Source organism: Empidonax traillii, unplaced genomic scaffold (genome assembly GCF_003031625.1).
Source record: "Empidonax traillii isolate 1590-97213 ecotype Southwest subspecies unplaced genomic scaffold, ASM303162v1 scaffold33:size3420811, whole genome shotgun sequence".
Taxonomy (NCBI): domain Eukaryota; kingdom Metazoa; phylum Chordata; class Aves; order Passeriformes; family Tyrannidae; genus Empidonax; species Empidonax traillii.
In genome coordinates, this window is record NW_020955226.1 from 2,673,685 (window position 1) to 2,696,150 (window position 22,466).

Genomic DNA, 22,466 nt, shown 5'->3' on the forward strand with positions numbered 1-22,466 from the left:
AAATGATTGCCTTCACTTTATCAATATGGTCATTGACACTTGAAACCGCTTAGTATTGGTCATTTCTGTAGGAATCTTTGCAACCATATTCACATTAACAGATTACAGGAAAGAAACAGCTGGTAATTATGATATATAACAATTGTACAGGCCTTATTTCTCTGTTTTTTAAAGTGTAAGAGATCTGTTTTACTCTTTCTTTTCGTTGAGCTGTATTTATGGAATGGGTTCAGACACAGCATTAAGGCTACATGATTATGACTTTTCAGTACAATTTTTGTGTAAGGCCATTGAGGAACCTGGTCTACTGGGAGGTGTCCCTGCCCATGGTGGCAGGGTTTGGGACTAGATGAGCTTTAAGGTCCATTCCAACCCCTTAACATTCTTTCCTGTAATCTGTTAATGTGAATATGGTTGCAAAGATTCCTACCCAGCTCTCTGCAACTATTGGAAATAAAAAGAATTAAAGAAGTTTTCAGGAATGCCTCTGCAGTGGGTTCCCATGGTTGGTTGGAATTTTGGTGCTGCAGGTTTTGGGGGTGTTTTTAGGTGTTCTTTTGCTTCGTTTTGGGGGGTGGGTAGGTAGAGAGTTGTGGGTTTTTTGTGTTTATTTGGGGGAAAGGGGATCAGTTAGGGGCTGTCAGTCTGCAGATCCTTGGTGCTCATTCATGGTAACTTTGAAAAACCAGTTTTTCTCACCAACAGGTAATCCTTAAGTGTTTTCTAAAAACTTTGTTATGCCATTAATATGTAGTGTGGGAGAAGCAGAGAGAGGTACTGTTAGAACTCTATTTGCAAAGCTCATTTCATACACTGGCAAGTTTGGTGTCGAGGATAATTAGCTGCTTCATCAGCAATTAAGACTTGAGATTTTGTAAAGACTATCATGTCTTAATGCCTTAATAGGCTTTTCCTGACCTTCACAATTTTTTATTCACTGATTCAAATTAATGGATCAGAGATAAATGATCATCAGTGATGCTGTCAGCAGGTCTTTGCAGCTGCTGTACAGGGAGGAAAAAATTCCTCAATCTCCTTATTAACAATCAAGTCCCATCTGGTTGTATCAAGCGGCTTTTGTTATAATTGACATTCTTCTTGATAGTACCAGGAAACTTTGGAAGAAGGGAGTAGCATCTCTAGTCTAGTAAGGTCTTCACAGTTGAGACAAGGATGTTCTCGATTCCACTTGCAGTGAACTGCTGTGTCTTGTGATCTCTGCTGTGTTTTGTGATCTTGTCCCAGTTTAAATGAGACAAGGGTCTTTTGCTGAGGATGGGTTAGGAGAAAAGACCCAAACTTCTCCTTCTAAGCAATTATAAATCCGAAATTAAGAGGCTCCCATTGAAGGAAAACAAATTATGGAAAAGGGAAAAATAACAGCCCTTTATTAAAAGGTATGTGTGTATTAACAGGAACACGGAAAAAAACAAGTAAAACAACCAAGCAATACTCCTATACCTACCAATAATCCCCTTCAAGAACAAAACCGATAAACTGGCAAAAGGAAAATTAAGTAGTTCGGTTTTTTGCACCCTTTGGTGCAGTTCCAACCACAGTCAGCAGGGGGCGCTGTTAGGTCACTGGAGGTGCAGAACTCGTAGTGTCCTGTAGTAGTCACCAGGTGGCGCTGTTGGATCACTGGAGGAGCAGGACTTGTAATGTCCAGTGCCCGTCACCAGGTGGCGCTGTGGGATCCCTGGACACTGCCACGTGGGATAGGGCAAAACAACACCCTCCCGGTATGTCAGAGGGAAAGGAAAAAAGCAAACCTAAACCCAAAAAGAACAACCCAGCTCCCCCTCCCCTCCCACACTGGGAAAGGAGAGAGGGAATGGGGGGGAAGGGGGAAGGAAGAAAAAAAACCACCAACAAAACAGAAAGTTCTCCCAGTGGAAGAAAAACTCATAAACCTCAGCTGGTTAGGATTCGCTGTAAGCAGGGCCTGCAGCCAGCAACAGCTGAGCAGAGAGCAGCAGCAAAACTCCCCTCCGATAGGAAAGAAAGGAACCAGGCAGTGTCTGCAGCTCGAAGCAGGCTCTGCTCAGGGCAGAGAGCTGAGCTGACACCCAGCCCCACCTCTCAACCTCCCTCCAGTCACAAAGTAGCCCCCTCCCCAACTCCTCCCCCTTCGCTGTCTAAGAGACTAATGGGCCGATTCTTTTGTTCACCTGATGACCCTTTACACAGAGCACACATGCAGGGGGAAGGGAAAGAAAAATTCCTTGCTGAAATCAGAACTATGACAGATCTTTTCACATTATAAATATGAATACTAATTTATGCAATGAAAAAGGAAAGTCTGGATCGAAATAGCAAAATAGAGATTTCCATGACAGCAGTATGTGTTCTTGATGTCCTCCTAGAACAGAGACTGGGGAATAAACAGAAAGTCAACTAATTCCTTAGTTTTATTTGTTATCATTATTACAGCACATTGCTATGCATTGTGGAATTGGCATTAATAACAGAAAACATCACCTGATTTCAGCTCTGGTAATTTGAGAATTTAGTTTACACTCAAGACATCAGAAAAAATTTGGGGTCGCTTTGGCAAAGACCAAACCAAGATCACTAGTCAGACAAAAACTTAAATCTACATGCAACTTCCCGAATCACTCATTTTTGTTAGTTCAGCACAACATTTTTGGAATGTTGTCTGCCATTCATCAGTCAAATTTTGGTCTGCCATTCATCAGTCAAATTGCTATGTGTTCATCTCTCTGCATTTGGTTATCCCTGTGCATACCACACTAGACCTGAAAAGAAGGGTTGTGGAATTGCCTTTATAGACTCCTGCTTTGTGCACTTTGGCAAAGCAGAATATTTTTTAAGAGGTTTGCCGATATCTGTAAAAGGAGTGTGCTTTAATATTAAAAACAGTAAAGAATGCATCTGCAGGTGCTAGTGCAGGCAATATGTTGATGTACAAAAAAATACCCATTACCTCTGTTTTTTATGAGAGGAGCAGCATCAGAATGCTTCCTCTTATAGCATCTTATCCTTTGAACTGCTCTTTTGAAAGTACTGATTCCAGCTGAGTTTATTGCTCCTCTCTCACAATAGGTTAACTTGCAGCAATAAGTTGTATTGTGCATCCAGATTATGATTTTTTTATTATTATTTATTCAAATTAACTGGATGCAGCCTGTCTCAAGTATTAAGAAGTTATGAGGAGAGGAGGATCATAGTCAATTTTTTTTCAGCATTTACTTCTCATAATTTGTTATCAGTAAACCTGTAGTTCTTGTTCTGTTGTGACAGGAAGTGGCAGACAGATGGCAGACAGAAAGTGCCGCCTCTGTGGCTGCTGAACAGCGTTTTGCTGGGCACAGTCGGTGTTGGAGTGTCTTGATGCCGTAAATGTTACACACTTGGAGACTACAAAGAAATTCCCCAGTGCTAGGATTTGAGTTTGCCTGCTTGATTTCATATTAGTAAAAGCTCAGGAGAAAGCTGTTAAAAGAGCAGAGGGTGAACTAATAAAATTAATGAACAATTATTAATTTTTTGTTTTCATTTTGCACAGTTGCTAATTTCTGTTTGAGGCAAGGAGCAGTTGAGAATAAAAACCCCATTTCTTTTAGTGAACAGGCAAGAGGAAAGGAACAGATACTTTCATTGGTTTCATTCCAAATGAAACCTGCTTGATTTTTTTTATTATTTTGATAAAATATATTTTCAGACTTTGGAACTATATCAGCAAAGCAGTGTTTTTCTACAGATCTCTTGCCAGGAGAATAGATGACTTATTTTGTCCTCATTGACTGTTTTTATTCAGAAAGCAGGTGACAGCTATCTATTCCAATGCCATCTACATCTCCAATTATTTTACAAACCCCAGGAGCTAATTACAGCCCTCAGGCTCTGGCAGTCAGCTGACTTCATCATGCGACTCTTTTGGCCGTTGCGTACCTCTGAGTAATTGTCTATTTATGGAAAATAAATTAATAGCTGCTATTTCTACTTTAAAAAGGACCAGTGAGTCTGTAGGTTGAGCAAGTGGGTTGTAGAGAGGAGGGAGAGAAATTGAGAGAAAGAGGCAAAGGGATCAACTGAAAGAATAAGAGGGGTGGAGAGGAAAGATTTTGTCAGTATACTAAGGGAAAAAGTTAAAATAAAAGGGAGGAAGGAAGCAGGGTCCCAGAAAAGTGAACAGGAGGAACAGGCACGGCAGCAAATAGTAAGATATAGTATGACAGGAGGAAAAATAGTGAGCAAAATTGTGGGAAATAGTGATGTTTTAAAATAGTGAAATATAAACCTAAAAAAAAAAAAAGTGTTTTCTCTGAACTCCTAACTGTATTATAAACACAGAAAAAAAATTGAAGTTTGAGTCCCTAATAGTCCCTGATCTAGTTGAAGATGTCCCTGATCATTGCAGGGTGCTTGGACCAGATGACCTTTAAAGGTCCCTTCCAACTCAAACCATTCCGTGTTTCTTATTGCATACACGTCTCTGAAAATGCTGTCAACATAGATGGTGCTGGCCCTCTTGAATTGCTTAAGGGAAGAAAAGATTAGATGTTATCTTTATTTGTCTTGGTCATATGATCCATGGAGATACTGCAGTAAATCTCTATGAATAATTATGCATACTTTCTTTGAAAAATTCTACGAGTGTTTTGCAAATAATATTTTTGATACAGTGGCTGTACAGAAGGTTTTGAATTGATGAATATCAGCAAACTTTGCCTGCAGGTTGTATGGACAAATCTCTGTTATAAAGACTGTTGCTACTTGAGCATCCTTGATGTGTGGTCAGAAGTTTGCTGGGTTTGGTTTGGTTTTTTCCCCTCATCCAAAAGTTAGCTACAAAATAACCAAAAGAAGGCAATATTACAAGAAGAATAATAATCTTTTAAGAATGAAGAGCTGAAGTGATCCTACTGATACTGGGCTGTAATTTCTAGCAGCTTTAGGTTAATTTCAAATATGTTGTGCACAGAACTTAATTGTGGGAGAGGGGAAGAAAAGCTGTGAGATAAAAGTATATCAGTCTCTGTTTAGAAGAAGTGTTTAGGAAATCATGGCTTCTGGCACAAGCTGGAGAGGGAAGTGAAGTGAGCATGGAACCTTAGCAACTTAATAGCATATGAAACAGGATTTTTTAGGCCTGAAATTAGATACATGGAGCACCAAAACAACTGAGATCTGGCCAAAGCTTTCTAAACAGCTTTTCTCTGTTTCAGAATTTCAGGAGAGAAAAAGAAAGGCATTTTTCCTTATGCATGCCTATGGGTCACTGCCTTCTATTGAAATCTTACTTCTTTTCAAAATCTTACTTTAAAAATAAATAAATGCATAAGAAAAATATGCTTTTGAGAGTACCAGCTTAGTTGGAATGAGATGACAGACTTTGCAGAATCTTGAAATACGTTGTGGCAATTTAATGTGAAATACTTTGTATCATTGTATATAATAATCAGCAATTTGTCTTCACCTTTCAGATCAGCTGTTCCACGTGTTGGCCATGCACATGCGCCTCTACAGCATAGACTCTGCATACAATCCCTGGAGAAAACTAACCCAGCCGATGCAGGATAAAAATTCAGAGCAAGTATTTTAATTTACCCAATATCAGTTTTACCTGGTGAAAGAAACATCCTTACAGAGGGACTTTGGGTAACTTTCTGTCTTAATTTAAATTCTCTGTGAGGTAGGCTGATGAACTTAACATCTACAAATTTTCCAATTTCTTTTACATAAGAATCTGACACGTACCAGTTTTGAGTTAAAGTTTAAATACACCTCTTGCAAGCTTAAGCACATGCACATTGAATATTATTGGATAAGTGGATAAGTGCACTGCTGTTCTTGGTATGGATGCTAGACAAAATTTACATTAAGTTGAGAAATAGTTTATTGAAAGTTGAGCAATGATTAATAGCTGTTACAGAAATAATGTAAGTAGGCATAATATATGTGAGAAATAATTCTATTTTAAGCTAAAAATTTTCATCTTGCTTATTATTTTAAACAAGTTACTTACCTGAGTTTGCTTTTAAGACATCACCTTACATACACAGCTGTACAAGGATTAACAGTGCAATAAATAGAACAATGTATCTGTGTTCTGCAAGGACTCATCTTCCTATTTGACTTAACACCCATCACTTCTCAGATTCAACCTTGACAATGAGAAGAAAGGTTTCTTGCCCCAAACCAGATTATCGTTTTTCCTCATCAGAGGAAAACAGTAGATTGTTTTGGTTTTTTCTCTTGGCACCTTGAGCATCTTCTTCATACTAAGCCCTACACTTTGTAGCTTGCAATGATGTGAAAAGACTGTCTTTTTAGTGCCTATCCATCTGCAAGTTTGTCAGTGTGTTTTTGGAAGCCTGAGGTGGAAAGCATCGTGTGATTTCAAAAACTGATCTAGAAGAACGATACCACAATCCTAATTTCAAATTGGGGGAAATTATTAAAACAACGCTTCTTTCGTCTGGTTTGAGATTTTACTGTTTGTCCTGTTGGGCTGGGGTGCTTTTTGCAATGAACATCAGATTTTTGCAGTAATTAAACTATATTAAGAGGTTACTTTATGAACGATTAGCACAACAAAGCCTCAAGGATTTCATAACCTGAAACCTATGCTATTCAGCATGTATTCATACTGCTTGGGGGGGCTGTTTTCATGTGATTCTGATTGAGACCTGACCTAGATTGAGCAGTGGGACAAAGTTAATAAATTTTGTGTATGGTTGACCGAGTTATCTGAGGCAAAATTAAGATCGTGTTGATAGGCTGTTGACAGAATGGCTGTGGGACTGATCATGCACTGCTCGTTTTGGCATTTTAAGAGCTTGCTGGCTTTGGAAGCAGCTCTTAACAGAGCGGGCTTCCAGACTTGATGGAATTATCCGTGCATTTGTCATATCAAGGCTAGATTGCTGCAAGTTAGATTTCATTGGGCAATATTTTGAATAATTTGATGGTACTGTGGACTGTAAAGGCTTCTTGGCAGGGAGTGTTGCTTATTGGGAATGCATTTGAGCAGTTCTCATGTTTTCTGCACTGGTTTTCAATATTTCTTGGTAGACTTGATGATACTGGTTTGGCAGAAAGTCCTGTAGGAAGCTACAACTGAGATATCATCCATTTTGCCATGAAATAGTTTACTTTGGAGATGCACAGATGCAGTCAAGCTGGAATATTTTTGCTCACTCCTTGGAATATTTTTCCTACCTTAGTCTGCAGGGCCCAGAATGCTGCAAAGGAGGCAATTTGAGGACATGTTTTTAATGCATAAATTAGAGCATAAAAAGAATATCTGTAGTTATAGTGTAGAAGTTTGAAGCAGTAGTTTCACTTGAAGGTGGCATTCACAGGATTGGTGTGTATGATCTAACCGCACACTTCTCAGGGTCACGCAGCCTTTTGAGAAATACAGAATAGCAGATTTTTTCAGGTACAGGGAAGAGTGCTCAGAGCACTTAAAGGTGACATGCTGGAGTAAACTGAAGAAGCTTAAGAGGATGAAGGAGAAATAGTCACTGCAGATTTCAGATGTGGATGTCACTCTGCTAACCCTTTAAATCATCGGCCTGACCTGCGCAATACTTCAGCCAAAGATTTGTAAAAAAAAAAAAAAAAAAAAAGTCTGAGAGGAAAAGATCTGTGTTATGACTACATTACGATGATTCCAAACAGTTTAAACTCAGAAAAGTCACAGAAGCAAAAAAACTTCAAACCAACATGCCATATTTTTCTGTTTAATTTTCAGCCTAAAATTATTTCAGTTGAAAGCAGTTTTCCAGAGAAGCTAGTTCCATCTTCATTTATTTAAAAAGATAATTTTCTAAACCAACCAAACAACAAACCTCCCAACCTGCAAAAATCTGTGGAATGCAAGTGCCATTATCTTTTCACCTTTATTTAATTGTAGCTCCTTTATTTAAATATACATAAGTATTTACAGTTAAAACCAGCTAGGTTCAGAACTCACAATTTTTATCTTGGTTTTCCACCACCCAGCTATCATTCTTCATAAATAATGCCTTAGATTTCGTGTGTCTGGTAGAGTTGAACAAAGTAACTTGTAAAGACTCACAGATTTGCTCCACTGTACTTCCCAAAGCCACTGGTTGTGTCCAGTGTCTTTCACAGCTGTACCTAAATCTCCCTGTAGCTGAAAATGGCAACTGAAAGGAAAGATAAAGAGGAGCTCATGCAGCCACAGCAAGGTAAAGTAGAAATAAGGAAATCTTGAGCAATGAGATACTTTATCAAAAAGGACCTAAATAATTTGTACCGTTTGAAAGAAGAGAGGAGAAGAAGATAAAGCAAAGTCTGAACTGTGAATGGTGTAGGGGGTTATTTCTCCTATGGAGTTCATGTTGCAAAATTTAATGTACAGGTCCCGCAGGCTGTACTTAAGTAAATTGTTCTTCTAGGGATAGATGTGGTTTCAGTGGTGATCAAATAAACAATTATTGTGGTGCAAGGGGGAATAATAGCTTCTGGCAGGGGGCAGGGAAGGAGCAGCTGGAGGCAATAATTCCTAACTCAGATGTGAGTTTAATGGACTAGTCCAACTAGCCAGAGTTTCAGCAACAACAACCATGAAATAAAAAAATACACAATTTTTTTTTTAAGATTTAAATTTCTATGAAGGCTGAAGTTTTTGTGTCTGTTTTGACAGACAAAATATCAGCATAGAATGATTCAGTAAAACATTAAGGATCTTTGCAGTGAAAGCACTTGGAGGGGGGAACTGCAGGATAAACTGAAATGCTGGGTTATTTTTACTACAGTGTTTTGCTGATGTTTCACTCTAAGCTAGATCGCTTCAGTGATTGTTTGTAGGTTCATACTGGGGCAACAAACTGCAGCTCAGGGGTAGGAATGAGCAACTCTGCGTAGGAACACCTGAAGTCACATCTCCATCACAGAAACTGTTGTGAAATGGGGAAAAAACTCACAGTTTTTATGAAGAGGGGTCAATGGGGTTTAGTTCAGGTTTGTGCAGGAGGTGGTACATATATACACGTGCTGCTACAGGACCTGGTGATCTGTTCAGTACAAACAGCAGTCCTGCCTGAGACAACAGGCTCTCAGGACACGTGTTACAGTATGTAGGTTTTGACAGGAGTGCCACTTTAGGAGTATTTGCTCTTGGCTCTCTCTTCCTTCCCCTATACTGGAGCTCACCATCTGCTTCATCTGTGCTGACATAGCTTGGGCAGGCGGCATCAAGAGAAAAGTCAAGCAATTAATCCATATTTTAAAAAGGTTAATTTGAATGAGTTTGGGAATAGGTGACAAGGGACCGCTGGGGGCACAGTGGTAAAAGAGAATGGGAAATGCCTAATGTTGGTACTGGTAGTGGATGTACAATGAGAAAAACCGACCTGCTGTAAAATCTGCTGAGATACAAGGAAGAGCCAATATGAAATTGTGATTAGATTCTAGAGTGAAGCCAGAATAAATAGTAGAATTCTACTTACAGTGAGCAGTAGAAACTATGTATTACTTTGACCTTTCTGCAGTGTGGGATTTGTGGGCTTTACTTCTTTACTTCTTATCCTGCAAATTCTGAAGAAAATATAGATTTGCCCTGGTCGATGGAGCTTTTGTTTAGGTGTATCTGTATTCCTGTGTCTCAGATTTTCTGTATCTGACAGTTTGAAGTGATGTGAGGCTCAAAACTTCATTTATTGAATTTCTAACTTTATAATTAGTTGGAGTTAGCATCAGCCAGAAACTTTTAAGTGTCTTTGGTTGAGAGAAGAGGGAATGAGGAGCATATATGTCAGGAATGGCCATTAGCAAAATGCTGTTTGCCTCAGAGAAGAACAGTTTCCCAATCCTCTGTATCCGTTCCCAAAGAAGTGATTCCTGCATAACGTCTCTCTGGAGGATGATGCAGAACACAGAGGCAGAGTTGCTCAGCTGGCAGCTGATAGGCAGCTCAGGCTTTGGCACAGAGAGAGGTGCTGCCCAATTAATTACCTTGGGCTGGAGGAGAGGTCAGTTCCATGGAGAAAGCCGAGCAATGCATTTTTTATTTTAGCACATGTTTATATTGCACAGTGTAGTTCATTTTCACTTCCACCTCCCTATATGCTGTATATGGATACAGCATATAACTGTTATACATTTGAATCATTTTGTCTTACTTTGGCCCTGTCTGCAATTGTACTTACTTTCTTTTTATTCCATGCTTCTGTGCCACAATTTTTTGTGAAGTCAGATTTATCAAGCTTTTACATATGCATTGGGGATTAACAGAATGGACAGTTTCCACAAAACACATTTCTAAACACATTTTATAAATTCAGTTTCAGTGTCATAATGAAGAACTTGCTTAGGCTCTTAACAGATGACGGAGCAGTTTTTAAGTGCTTCATGTGCTGCAGCACTTGATGTAAGCGAAAGCAGCTTATCTAAACCCCTGACAGTTAATGTAGCTTTGCTTCTCAATTCATATGAACTGAATAAATTAGAAAAATAATTCCCTTGGCCCTGCACGTGAAAATGAGTTCATTTATTTGTGATGTTGCCAGTCAATCATGGCATTCTGTATATATATTTCCTAATTTTGACAGAACTGGTATTTGACCTAATTGTTACACAACTTTTAAATGATATTGATACCTCTGTCAGAAAGAGGTGTTCAACTAGATGTTACCAGAGGGAGTAAGGTTTTTTTTAATGTTATTCCAAATTAAATTTCCCCCCAAAGTTATACATTAATTAAGAATTAAAGGTGAGAAGTAATTTAAGGGGTATCCATGGTTTTAAAGTCATTACATAATGGGGGTTGTTTTCGGTGTCATAGATCATAAAATAGAGCTAGCTGTAAGTAAAAGTAGAACTGGAGAGACAGATAAGCATCTTCGTGGATATGTAATTTTGAAAGTGAGTATGATACAAATTTTTGCCGCCTTTGTCTTCTTTGGAATTCAGAATATTTGTTTTTTGCTTAGGAAGCTCACATGTATAAATATGTATATTTGTGTATATTACAGTATTTTGAAACTATAATTTTGTTAAATGATTGATTATAGCAAAAGGGTTATAGATGGTGTTTATTCTGTAGCTGTCTGGGTTCATTAATTCAAAAGGACCAGTGAGACCATGTTTTCTGTGACTTCATTTTAGAAGACCAGTCAGCCTTAAGAGGAGTTCAGTCCGCACTACTGAGTGTTCAAATTCAGCTCAAGTGACTCTGTGTGTATCTGTTAACATTGCAGGTTTGGGTTTTTTTTAATTCAATGTACAGAGAATCATAAAGATATGACCGAAAGTGTTCTTCTAATCCTCCTCTTGTATGACTGCTTCTGTGTGTTAAAATTCATGTCACAGATGATTCCTGGTGGTGCCTTATGTAGAGAGAAGTCTGAGTTTTCATGAAATAGGTAACGATATAGAGAGGGTCTCCTTCCAAAAGTAGCATCATGTTTATGTGCCTTAGAGATGATTAACTGGTTCAATCCCCAAAGCTTTAGATGGCCCTGAGAATCCTGCGTATGCACCCACATCCCACCACATGTGGGCAGTCTTTTCCAGTATGTGGTCTGGAAGAGCTCAGTTGTGCTGAGTGTGTGATGGCTGGCACCAAGGGAGAGCTGATGCTTTCACAGAGGCATCAACACAGCTAAAGGAGTGGTCTGTGCCAGCTGGATGAGAGTTGGATCAGAGAAAGGATTTGGTGCTCTTGGAAGAGAGGCAATAATTTAGCACAACAATAGTTCCCCAGCTGTGCTCTGAAAGGGCAGAGCTGAGACAGAGGGCTTGCCTGTCTTGCTGTTTCTTTCCTCCACCACATTCTGTTTGTACAGAAATTGGGTATTTGCTGCAGGGTCTAAGAAAGCCTCCCTGGGAGGCTCTTGTGGTTCACAGTGTCTTGCAGAGCAACCAAGTGGAGGAGAGTGAGGCTGTGCTTTTGGGGGTAGATTTTAGTAAGGGTGTATTTATATTTTCAGTACAACTATCGAGCACTTCATGAGTTGTGGTTTACCTGCAGGACAGTTAGAACTGCTGTACCAAAGCATGAAGCTAACCTTGAAACTGTAGCAGGTGGATGTACTTTGATTTCCTGACATTTTTAGGTGGTTTTTGTGGAGGGCTCAGCGAAGAGCCACATGGCACAGAGGCCTATGGCTGCCCTAAATAAGGGAAGCTCCTACGAGGAGAGGGAGAATTGTTTTTCCTGCAGTTTCTGACCAGTGAGAAGAATGATAAAAGAGGAGGAAAGAAAGATGAAAAAGCCTAAGGAGAGATAGAAAATGCCCTTCTAGAAGTACAGCATTTCAGTCTTGGGGCAAAAGGAACGTGCAGCCTGTGATGCTTTCCTTTGCACCACTGCTGTCTGTTTGGGAGAAGCTGTAGAGGACTCTGTTTTGCACGGGAAATTTGAGTCAGTGGGACTAGGACTGCACTGTACAGCTCCTGTAACACAGATGATCAGCACCACCACTGTTGGCAAATGGGAACAAGAACCCAAACAGCTCTTTCTGTCGCACGTGTTGCAGAAGGGGAAAGATGACAAGGGAGGATGTGCATCACTTTGTACCAGCAGCTCCTGCTTGAGATCTCCATCACGTTCCATATTAGTTAGAGGGGAGAATGATTTTTATCCATTTGATTTTTTTGCCATTTGACTCAGCTGTTGAACCTGAAGAGTAATGTTGTTTTGGAATTTTGTTGGACACTTCTACACAAAGCTAGAAATCTACCTACCTCTCCTATCTGCAAGCATGTTCTGCCTTTAAGTATGGGACTACAAGGTGATGTTACGTCATTCAGTGAATCTGGATAGAGAAGTTTGCAGTATCTCTGTGCTTATTTGCTGTCCTTCTAGCCACATGGGATTTTTAATAAAAACTGTAAAATTGCATAATCCCACCTGTCATGGCTTCTTGAGCCTTCATTTCTTTACATGAAGGAATTCAGTACATTTTCTCAGGTCTCTTTTTCCAGGAGGCAGGGTCCTTGTAACATTAAAAGTAATTTGGGGATTTGTTATTGTTACAGCATGGAGATATATATATATATATATTTATTTATTTATTTATTTATTTATTTAGTTATTTAGTTTTAAAATGCCACACTTTGTAAACCAATTAAATTGTTTGAGTGTTCCTTGACTGTCTACATAGACATAATGAGTTCAGAGAATTTAACAAGAATCAGGTACCCAACTGGTAACTTCCTCATGAGTTATTACATGAGTAACATTAAATGGGTTTAATATTGAGATCAGTTAGTGAATTGTCAGGCTTCTATATTGATCTCAAATGTAATACTATTTAAAATAAAATATGAAAATGGTTTTATAGTATCAGAAGTGATTTTCTTTTGGTTTTATTTCCAGGCTGGTAAGTGAAGAGCTGCCAGAAGTTCCTGTGCTTTACAGAGATGTCTCATCCCTTTTGCTTATCCAGATATTAACCATGCCTCAACCACTGCACAAAGGTATGTTACAAAAATATATATATTTAATGTATTGTGTAAATTGGGCTGCATTTGTGATGATTCTCCGGATGATAAATCATAGCTGGTCTACCGTGTATTCTAAAATAATGTCTTATCTACAAAAGATGGCATTGAACAGAAATCTTTGTTCTGGGTTGACAGCTTTATCTGTGTCCCCTGTCTTTTTACCTTATCAGTCAGCTATTCATTAAAGATACAAGAGCTGAGCAAAAACTATTAAGTATTTCTACTGAAGGAAAAGTGTCCTTTGTTTGACCTTCATCTCTTTGCTTAGGGGGCCAGCTCAATACTGCAAGTTGAACTGAGTGCCTAAGGGTGAAAGACTGTAATTTAATTTGAATTTCAGAGTTTAAATTGCAGCAGTCTTACATAAGATGAGGTCACATATGAAGATAATAACTGCTGTAATGCAGCAACTTCAATAGAGGCAGTATATATTATAATTGTGAATATTAAAGAACTAGATTTTTTCATTACTAAAAATCAAAACTGTCTCAAAACCTAAATTTCTTTTTCTTTGTAGAAGGAACAACTTAACCTGGTTCATCTTGCTAATAGACAGTGTATGTTCCAGAATGGGGTTAGTTCAGACCTGTGGTCTCTGGCTTGATTATTTGTAACTATACATTTGTTTTCAAATGAGGACAAACAAGACAAATATCACTTTACTACTTAACTGACAACAAACAGAGTATCTCCTTAGGGATCTGTGTGGCAATTTTGATATCTGCTGAGTTTTGTTAATTTGTGAACAGGAGCTGTTCTGCGCTTGCCACATACACCTAAGTTATGATGTATGGTAGAAATTCTGTTTCCCCTTAAAAGGAGTTCAGTCCTCACTACTGAATGATCAAATTCAGCTCAAATGACTCTGTGTGTCTCTGTTAACATCACAGGTTTGTTTTTTTTAATTCAATATACAGAGAATCATAGATTTGTTTAGGTAGGAAAAGACCTTTAAGATCATTGAGTGCAATTGTTAAGTACACATTTAGGGATTAAGTATGTCCAGTAAATTATTAGAATAAGAAAATACAAGAAGAATAAAATACTTTTGCATAGGAAGCCTATTGTCAAAAATATACTTTTCTTATTTTTAAACTATTTTTTATTAGAAGGACTTAACAAAATCAGTAAATAAAAGTTGAAGGAGGCTAACATCTGAAATTCAGGGAAGGGAGTGTTGAAGCCGAAGTACAAACCAGTGGTCTCTTTGTAGTCAATACTGAAGCATCGAATACCACCATTTATGAAAGTGTACCTTATCCTAGAAGAGCCAACATTCAATTTATAGTAAGGCATCCTGTGGAGAATTCTGGGAAATGCTGCGTATCAGCAGCACATTTTGCCTTTGCTCTTGGGTTTACTGTATGTTGCAGTTGAAAGGGAAATGGTAAATGGCAAAAAGTAAATGAATGTGACTAGTTCAAATCTATGAAGCATTAAATTTGAAATAAATTGCCATGTATCTTCTTAATTTTTGTTTCATCCAAATATAACACACTTGTTTAGAACTTTTACAATGGGTGTGTAGGTCACAGAGCTGAATTCGATGTGATTAATTCTTGGTAGAGGGCTGAGGCATACCTAAGGTAAAATGACTTGTGCAGTGTCACATGAGAAGCACAAGGTCACTGGCAGGGGTGAGCAACATCTGTCTGCTTCCTGAACTGTCGGTGCTGCTTTGGCATTGTGGTGGGGTGCAGGAACTGTGGCCTTGGCTGTACAACGATATGCAAACAGGAGGTGGATGCTTCTGTGTATTGACAGATATTTCCAGTATATTCCTTTAACAACAGACTTAGCTGTGTTACTCTGTGTCCTTACAGGAAACTACAGCTGGTCATCAAATATTACATCTTTTTCATGTTTGTACTCAAAATCCTTTTTGTTGACAGAGTGTTTTGTTAAGAACACAGAGCTCTGTAAGGAGGGCTCAAACCTCGTCTCGTGCCCTTCAGATGTAGCCCTGGGAATTGCATTAATTACCCTATTAACTGTTGGATAGGTATTGGTATCTTTTTCAATCTGGCATTGATTAAAGCAATAAAAATGTCATTACTGTTCAGCCTCTTCATTTAGAGGAGAAAATTGATCTGAATCCATCAGAAAGAATGAAAACTACTATGGAAAAAACTTTTTGGTGGAGATCAGAGCATTTACAAGCATTAACCAATTTACAGAGGAGGGAATGAGGATGATAATGTGTACCTCCTGTGTAGTGTAGCCAGCAAAGTAAATGTTGTGTTCAAGATACTAAAACCATTTGTGAAACCTTTTTTTTGAGTTTCACACTAGAACATGGACAGAGGTTTTACAGGCTTCAAATGTTCAGCATTTTGAAATTGTACAAGACTAAATAAATAGTAATCCACATAAGGAGTTTCTGCTTCAATTCTGTGGCAGTTGTGCAGAGGATGGACAGTGTTCATGGTATGGTGGATTGGGACTCCATACAAAACAAAGGTTTTGTTTTTAGCTCCTTTCTTACAGAAATAGCAAATAGTGGTATATGTACAGAAGTGGAGAGAGTGGCTTGGTGGTTATCAAAACTTAAATCTGTCCTTGTAAATTGAATTCAACCCCCCCCACCACCACTCCTTTCTGCAATGCAATTTCTGGATGTTAAAGAAGTGGTTTAATTAAAATTGGACATTCTGCTTTGGTACCATCAATTGTAAAAAGTTTTATTTTTCCCTGTACCTGTCTTGGGATCTTCAAGTCCAGATTTCTAGAAGTGTAGAGTGTTTGTAGCTTTGATTTCAGTTTCTGCATTGCACTGAATGTAAAAATTACCATTACAGAATATTTAAAAACTGTGGTCTGGGTGAACAGTGGCCTGGTGCTGTGCCTGGTGCCACACATGCCAGGAGGGCCAGGAAGCAGCTTGGGCATTTGCCATCAGGCTGTTACACAGCCTGGCACTGCCCTGACAGGCCACAGGGCTGCTGGGACAAGATGCAAGATTTGAGAGTCGTGAATGTGTTCCAACTCAAAAGCTGGTTTTGAGAGTTTAGCCCAGCTTCTTTGAACTGTGAGAAAAGTTTTCTTCTCTAGTTGTAAAACCTAAATTCAAGCCTTTTTCTGTAGTTCTTATAAGGTTCAATTGCTGAAGAATCTGACCTGAATGTTCTGACAGATTCTTTTTCTGTAAAGTTTCACTAATACACAACAAAAATGCAGCAAGCAGCGCTCAGGCAAACACTGGCACTTCTCTTTAATGATTGGATGAGGTTCTTGACTAAATATAGAATGGGTGTAATCAACTTGAATAGTATCCAGCTTCAGTGTCAAAGCTGAAATATTTATCTGTATCCTGGAACTTTTTTTATACTTTTCATGGATTATCCGAAGTTCAGTGCTGTCTCCCTTTGTTCTGAAGTAATTTTTTCAAATAATGGTTTAAGCTTTAGATCAAGAGAAATATTTTTCAAAGGTTATTTATACAAAGATCTCCTTCCAAATTCACAAAAAAGGTCCTAGGTCCTTAATTTTGCATGTGGTTCTCTTTGTGGATTCCTTCTGTAGTCATTACCTACCAAAGTATATTGTCTAATTTGATACTGAAATTAAAATACACAAATTGTTAGTAATACACTTATTTATCTGCACTTTTCTTGCACTGTTATTAAAATTAGAGTTCTAGAAGTGTTTTCTATATAAATTTCATTTTTAAGGCTAATGTTTAATACATATAATGGGATAGGGTGCTTTGAAATAATTTGGTTTCAAAAAGTTTTTTTAAAACAGGAACATAAAACCATTTCTCAATACTTTCCAAAACTAAGTACAGAAGTTCTGGATTAGCCTGTTCTGATTATAATGTCCTAGCCATAGTAATAATACTTTTAACCTGTCAGACTATGAGATTAAGGACAGACGTCCTCACTGCATTTTAGTGCAGAACTTTGCACAGCATACAGACCTACTTGCAAGCTCTGAAAAGCTGATGTAGCAAAAGCACAGCCTGCACCAGGGGGTCAGCAGGAAAGCAGCACAGCCCCCCCACGTGCACCTGGTGCAAAGTCAAATAAAGCAGCTCTAGTGTTACAGGTACCTAGAGCTGTCAAGTATTTGGCATTTTACAAGTAAGAGATAACATAGTAATGAAATTGTAATCGATGCTCTGAATGACGGTTTTACTATGTCTCCCATGGCATGCTTTTGTGACTGTAAAAAAGCCGTGGTGCTCGTTGCACAGCACACTGCCTCTGAGCTGCTCCTGAGATATTTCCCTCCCAGAAAAAGAAAGTATGAGGTTTGTTTAAACAGGAGTCAAGACTTCCTAAGGGTGACCCAGATATGGGAGCACATGTTTTTTGTCCGATTCTGGATTCTCCAAAAATGTAATTCATAGTAATTTCTGAGTCACGTATGCGTAATTAAATACAAGAACGTTCACTTAGAGTTAAAAACATAATAAGGGCTAGATATATTTCTGGTCAACTGAACAATTAGTGTTAAGGGGAGGATAGGGACAAGGAGCAATTATATTTAACAAAACCCAGAATTTTAAAAATGTGGTAGTTTTTATGGGGTGCAAAGACACCCAGTGTTGAGCACTGTAATCACCTGAGCAGAACTCAGAGATGAAGTGGGTTGTGGCAGGTTGGTGCCTGGTGACCAGCAGTCTGGCTTTGCTGCTCCAAGTGCAGTGGTTTTCATTCTTGCTTTTACTGTGCAGAGTTGATTTCTGTCGCTTGTACCTCCTGTTGATGGGGACAGAACTTGAGCTCAGTTCTAGCTCTGATTACAGCCTGTTAACTCAGGTCAAAGAGGCAATTTTTACAGTTCTCTGAGTGTGTGTGTAGTTTAATCTTGGAAATTTCAGTCCCAGAAGATTTCCTGAGAGCTTGCCTACTATTATGCCTCAGTAGTAAGATTGTTAAGAAAATGGAGGCTTCAGCAGAGGAAAAAAATACAGCCAAGAGATCTAGTGGGAGCTGGTGAATTCTCCTTCTGGGAAATGTGGAGAGCAAATGTCACTCTAATGCTACCTGCTCTAGAGTGGGGCACATGAAATATAGCAGCATTTGTGTCATATTTAACACAAGCTCCTAAGGAAGGTAATACAGAAAAAAGCCCACTTTCAATTATATAATAACAGAGGATCTTTTAGGTGCTTAAACTGTGCTTTTAGTTTATATTTAGTGACAGTAAAAAGTTTCAAAATCTATGTCTGTGTTGATTTGTTACATAAACAAGCAATTGTTATTTCGCAAATTTAATTATGTACTCAAGCCCTAACTGTGTGTGTTTTGATATTAGATACAAGAAAAGAGAAGCAAGGTGTTTCATTTTCCTTACCTCTTTCTCATTTTCACATATGAAGCTTGTTTAAATCCTTTGGGAAGAAAGAATGAATTCGACCCAGTTTTTATGAGGTGCTTATGCAAAAAAAATTGTTTTGCTTGACTTCAAAGCCTGAGAGGACTTCTTAAAACCCTCATTTTTGTCTACATTGTTTTAGATATATGTTACACTTATGTTTGTGCTTAAGGAATGGTGTAAGTAATGATAAAAATTTCTTTGATCTGCCTAGATTTAAAAGCAAAATAGATAATTTGGGATGGGAAATACAACCTAAAGTAAAAACATGAAAAAGGATTGCTACCATAACTTCATTTCAGAGAATGATCACTTTTTTTCCTGTTCCAATTTTAGGAAGTCTTATTTTGCTTCTGTTGCTAGCTTCCCCAAAAAGATTTCAAAGCTTTTCTCCTGCAGCTTAGCTGTAGGAGATAATAATCCTTTAAATGTTACAAAAAATTTTAAGAATCTTTGAAAGTAAGGTAAGCTCTAAAGTGACATCCTGCCTTTTGTCCTCCTTCTGTGTGCACGTGAGGTCCAGCACATACTCATTCAGGCATGTTTTGTGGCAAGTCTGGTATGGCTGGATCCATATCTGGAAGTGAAGGTTAGAAACTGAAGTACACTAAATGTTCTTGTGGAGATTTCTTGGGGAACTGAACTCTTCCAGTATTTGTGTGAATGTCACCCCAGACGGGTACCACCAGAAGAGATGGTAGGATATACATTTGTTTACATCTGCAGTAATCAGTAGCTTAACTTGGTGTAACCTTTGGACAGAATAGAATTTTGTAGTATCACCAGGTCACTGGGAGGAAGTCACTGCTGATCAGGATTAAGATAAATGTACAGAGCAGTGGAAAATTACTTGCCCTTTACTTGCCAAGTCATTTCTGAAAGCCAGTAAATATATGTAGTTCTGTGTGTTTTGAGGGGTTATTCTTTTTCTTGTAGCACTTGCTTTTCATTTGAGAAGCAACATTTTCATAACTAGATACTCATTATATTTGCTAAAAATATCAAGTGTTTAAAAATTACTTTCTTTGTTTTACAGAACACTTCACCTGCATTATAAAAGTGCTGTTCACTTTATTGTATACTCAAGCCTTGGCAGCAATTTCTGTTAAATGTGGTGCTGAAGATAGGATGGCATGGAAAGAGGCAGGAGCTCTGAAAAAGGTTGGTTAGTTTATTAAAACATTGATGAAATTTTGCTTATGTATTTCTGGGTGGAATGTAACAGGTGCTTCTGCTTTCCATGTAATAATTTACTTCTGCTTCACAGAAGTCCAGTGTTTTGTTTCTGGGTGTGCGATTTTTGCAAGTTTCGGTATGTGATGAGACTTAAAAGCTTCTCAATGAATACAGTTCCAAAACTGACTTTCAGATTTGAGTCCTTATCTCTATCGTTTCAATCTTGACTTTGTTGCAATGATTTTGAGTAAGTGCAGCTTTCCTTCCTGTGACATTGAAGCCTTCCTGGATAAACCGTGGTGGTTGATCTGATGGACTCCTTTCCTGGAAAAGCAGGCAACCTTGCTGGTGGAAAAAAAAGCCTCTTGACTTTTCCAACTCGTTTTTACTATTTGTGGCTAGCTATATAAATTTCTCTCACTATGTTGTCTAGAGCACTCATGTGAGGAAGAGACAGAGGAGATTTGTCACTATTGTTTCCTTGCCTTTTGCTAGTGTTTACAAGTGAAGTGAGGGCACATCTTTCTACTTCTATGTATTTTCCATCTATAGTAAATATTGTTCACTCCAGACACAACTTTGCATTTTCTGATGGGCTCGTTTCAACTTAAAATACATAACAAGTGTTTTTTCATGCATTTTGGTTGGTATGTTTTAGAAAATTCCTTTTAAAAAAATAATTATTTGGATTAGAATACAAATTCTGTCAAAACATGATGTATCCATGAAGTGATTCTTTCTAGTTTTAAAAGTAAGCATCAATATACTCATAGAAAAAAAACATGAGAAATGCAAACATTATAAAAGTGCTTTCATGTAACAGTTTGGAGTAGATGTGATTCAAGTAGCAGTTCATATTCCACTTGAGCTAAATGCAGTCCCTTTCTGTAGAATTATATATTTTTATTTTTTTTTTAATGCAGTGTGTATCTTTGAAGGTCAAAATTCATGTGTTGATCAAAAAGAAATATACTTTATTGCTGTTACTTGCACAGCAACACTTTCTCCTTTTCATGACCAGTACTTTTTGGATTTCTTTTCTTATTTGCAGAATACATCCAGTGGAGAAAAATCTTGGGAAGTACTGCTGGGTCATGTGATTAGTGAGCTGTCTAAGGGGAAGATATATGAAGAAGGAGACGCTGAAGAATTAGCAGTGGTATTGGCAATTTTCTGGAGAATTTAACCAGCATGTCCCCTGGAAGTTTTTTGGCCTCATTGTTATAATGATTTTTCTCTGATCTTGCTAAAGACTTACAGTACAAGTCTTTATTTTCTAGATCAAAGCATATCCCTTTGGGACACTTTGCCTGTGCAAATCTTTCTTTTAATAATATCAGATGTGACCAGTGCTGCGTTCAGAAAGTTATTGACAAACACTTCTTGTAATTATGGGGTTTAATAATATGTATGGATTTTAATCATGCACCTTTCAGAAACATGGAAAAGCGAATATTTAAGTAGAAACCCCATTTGCTGAAGGGGAAAGAAAACCTACTGAGGTCTTTCAGATTATTAGTAAAATACTGACCTTTGGAATGTGTTTGATGCAGTATAGGATGCCTAAAAATATGTGGTTCATATTGAAGTTTCTTATCTAGGAGATAACTTACCTGGGATAGAATTTAGTATTTCTTCCTGCCCTGTAGGTAAATCCGGATTCTGTAGAGCGTGATCTGCAGCAGTTCTGCCTGCCTTTCCTCAGGATCACAAGCCTTCTTCAACACCATCTTTTTGGAGTGGATTTGCCTAGTTGTCAGGTACAGAATGAGAGGGCCTCACCCAAATGTTTCAATCTAAAAGCTAGAGGTCAAAAAATGAGACACAAAGGTGTCTCTTTCATGGTATATTTTTAAAATCAAATTTTATAACACTGCTCTGCAGCATTGTTTGTCTTCTATAAATTTGTTTTAATGTGGTTTTCAAAAAAATGGTACTATATTCTTAAACTTCAGCAAATTCCCACTTATTTAATTAGGTCATTGGTGCTTGTCTCCTAAAATACCAACATACTTTTTAAAACTTGTCCAGCATTTGCAGAGATGGCATAATTTTCACTCAGAATGGAATTCAGTCCTGATTTTGCTTAATGCCTGTTAATACTTGGATTTTATTCTCAGACGCATTGCATCAGCAGACAATTATGTTTAAGTTCCATGACTAATTTAAGTAGAGTTTTCTGCAGGTCAGCTCCCTTATTCCTTCAACATCATCTCCTCTGTAAAACAGCTACAAGTCAGTTTGGGGTGCTGAACAAGAAAAAAATTATTGTGGAGTTTGGGACTTCCTTGTTTTATTTGTAGGGTTTGGGTTTGTGGTTTTGTGGGGGTTTGGGGTTTTTTGCTGACCATTTTTTTTGTGTTTCAAGAGTTCAATTTGTGGTGATCCAGGGGAACCTGAACCTTTCCCATGTCTCTGAACATGAGTATTAGCATCTTAGTACTAGCATATCTTTACTATTTTATTGAAATAGATATATTTTTAATAACCTATTTAAAAATTCAGACTGTAGGTATTAA

The 22,466-nt window shown here is 38.0% G+C and overlaps 1 protein-coding gene and 1 long non-coding RNA gene across 5 annotated transcripts in view; one reads left to right on the forward strand and one right to left on the reverse strand.

Moving 5' to 3' along the window:
- The window catches only part of UBR3 (ubiquitin protein ligase E3 component n-recognin 3), a 108,917-nt gene that overhangs the window by 79,249 nt on the left and 7,202 nt on the right, over nucleotides 1-22,466 (forward strand). For all 4 annotated transcript variants that reach the window (XM_027911537.1, XM_027911538.1, XM_027911539.1 and 1 more), the window contains 5 exons: nucleotides 5,451-5,556; nucleotides 13,322-13,422; nucleotides 19,808-19,932; nucleotides 20,999-21,106; nucleotides 21,597-21,707. In XM_027911537.1, coding sequence (XP_027767338.1) covers nucleotides 5,451-5,556; nucleotides 13,322-13,422; nucleotides 19,808-19,932; nucleotides 20,999-21,106; nucleotides 21,597-21,707 — 551 coding nt within the window. The remainder of the gene's footprint in view (nucleotides 1-5,450; nucleotides 5,557-13,321; nucleotides 13,423-19,807; nucleotides 19,933-20,998; nucleotides 21,107-21,596; nucleotides 21,708-22,466) is intronic.
- LOC114073769 lies at nucleotides 19,929-21,663 on the reverse strand. The gene is made up of 2 exons (XR_003574388.1): nucleotides 21,561-21,663; nucleotides 19,929-20,288 (listed from the first exon to the last, which is right to left on the reverse strand). It is a non-coding gene; the product is annotated as an uncharacterized LOC114073769 (long non-coding RNA).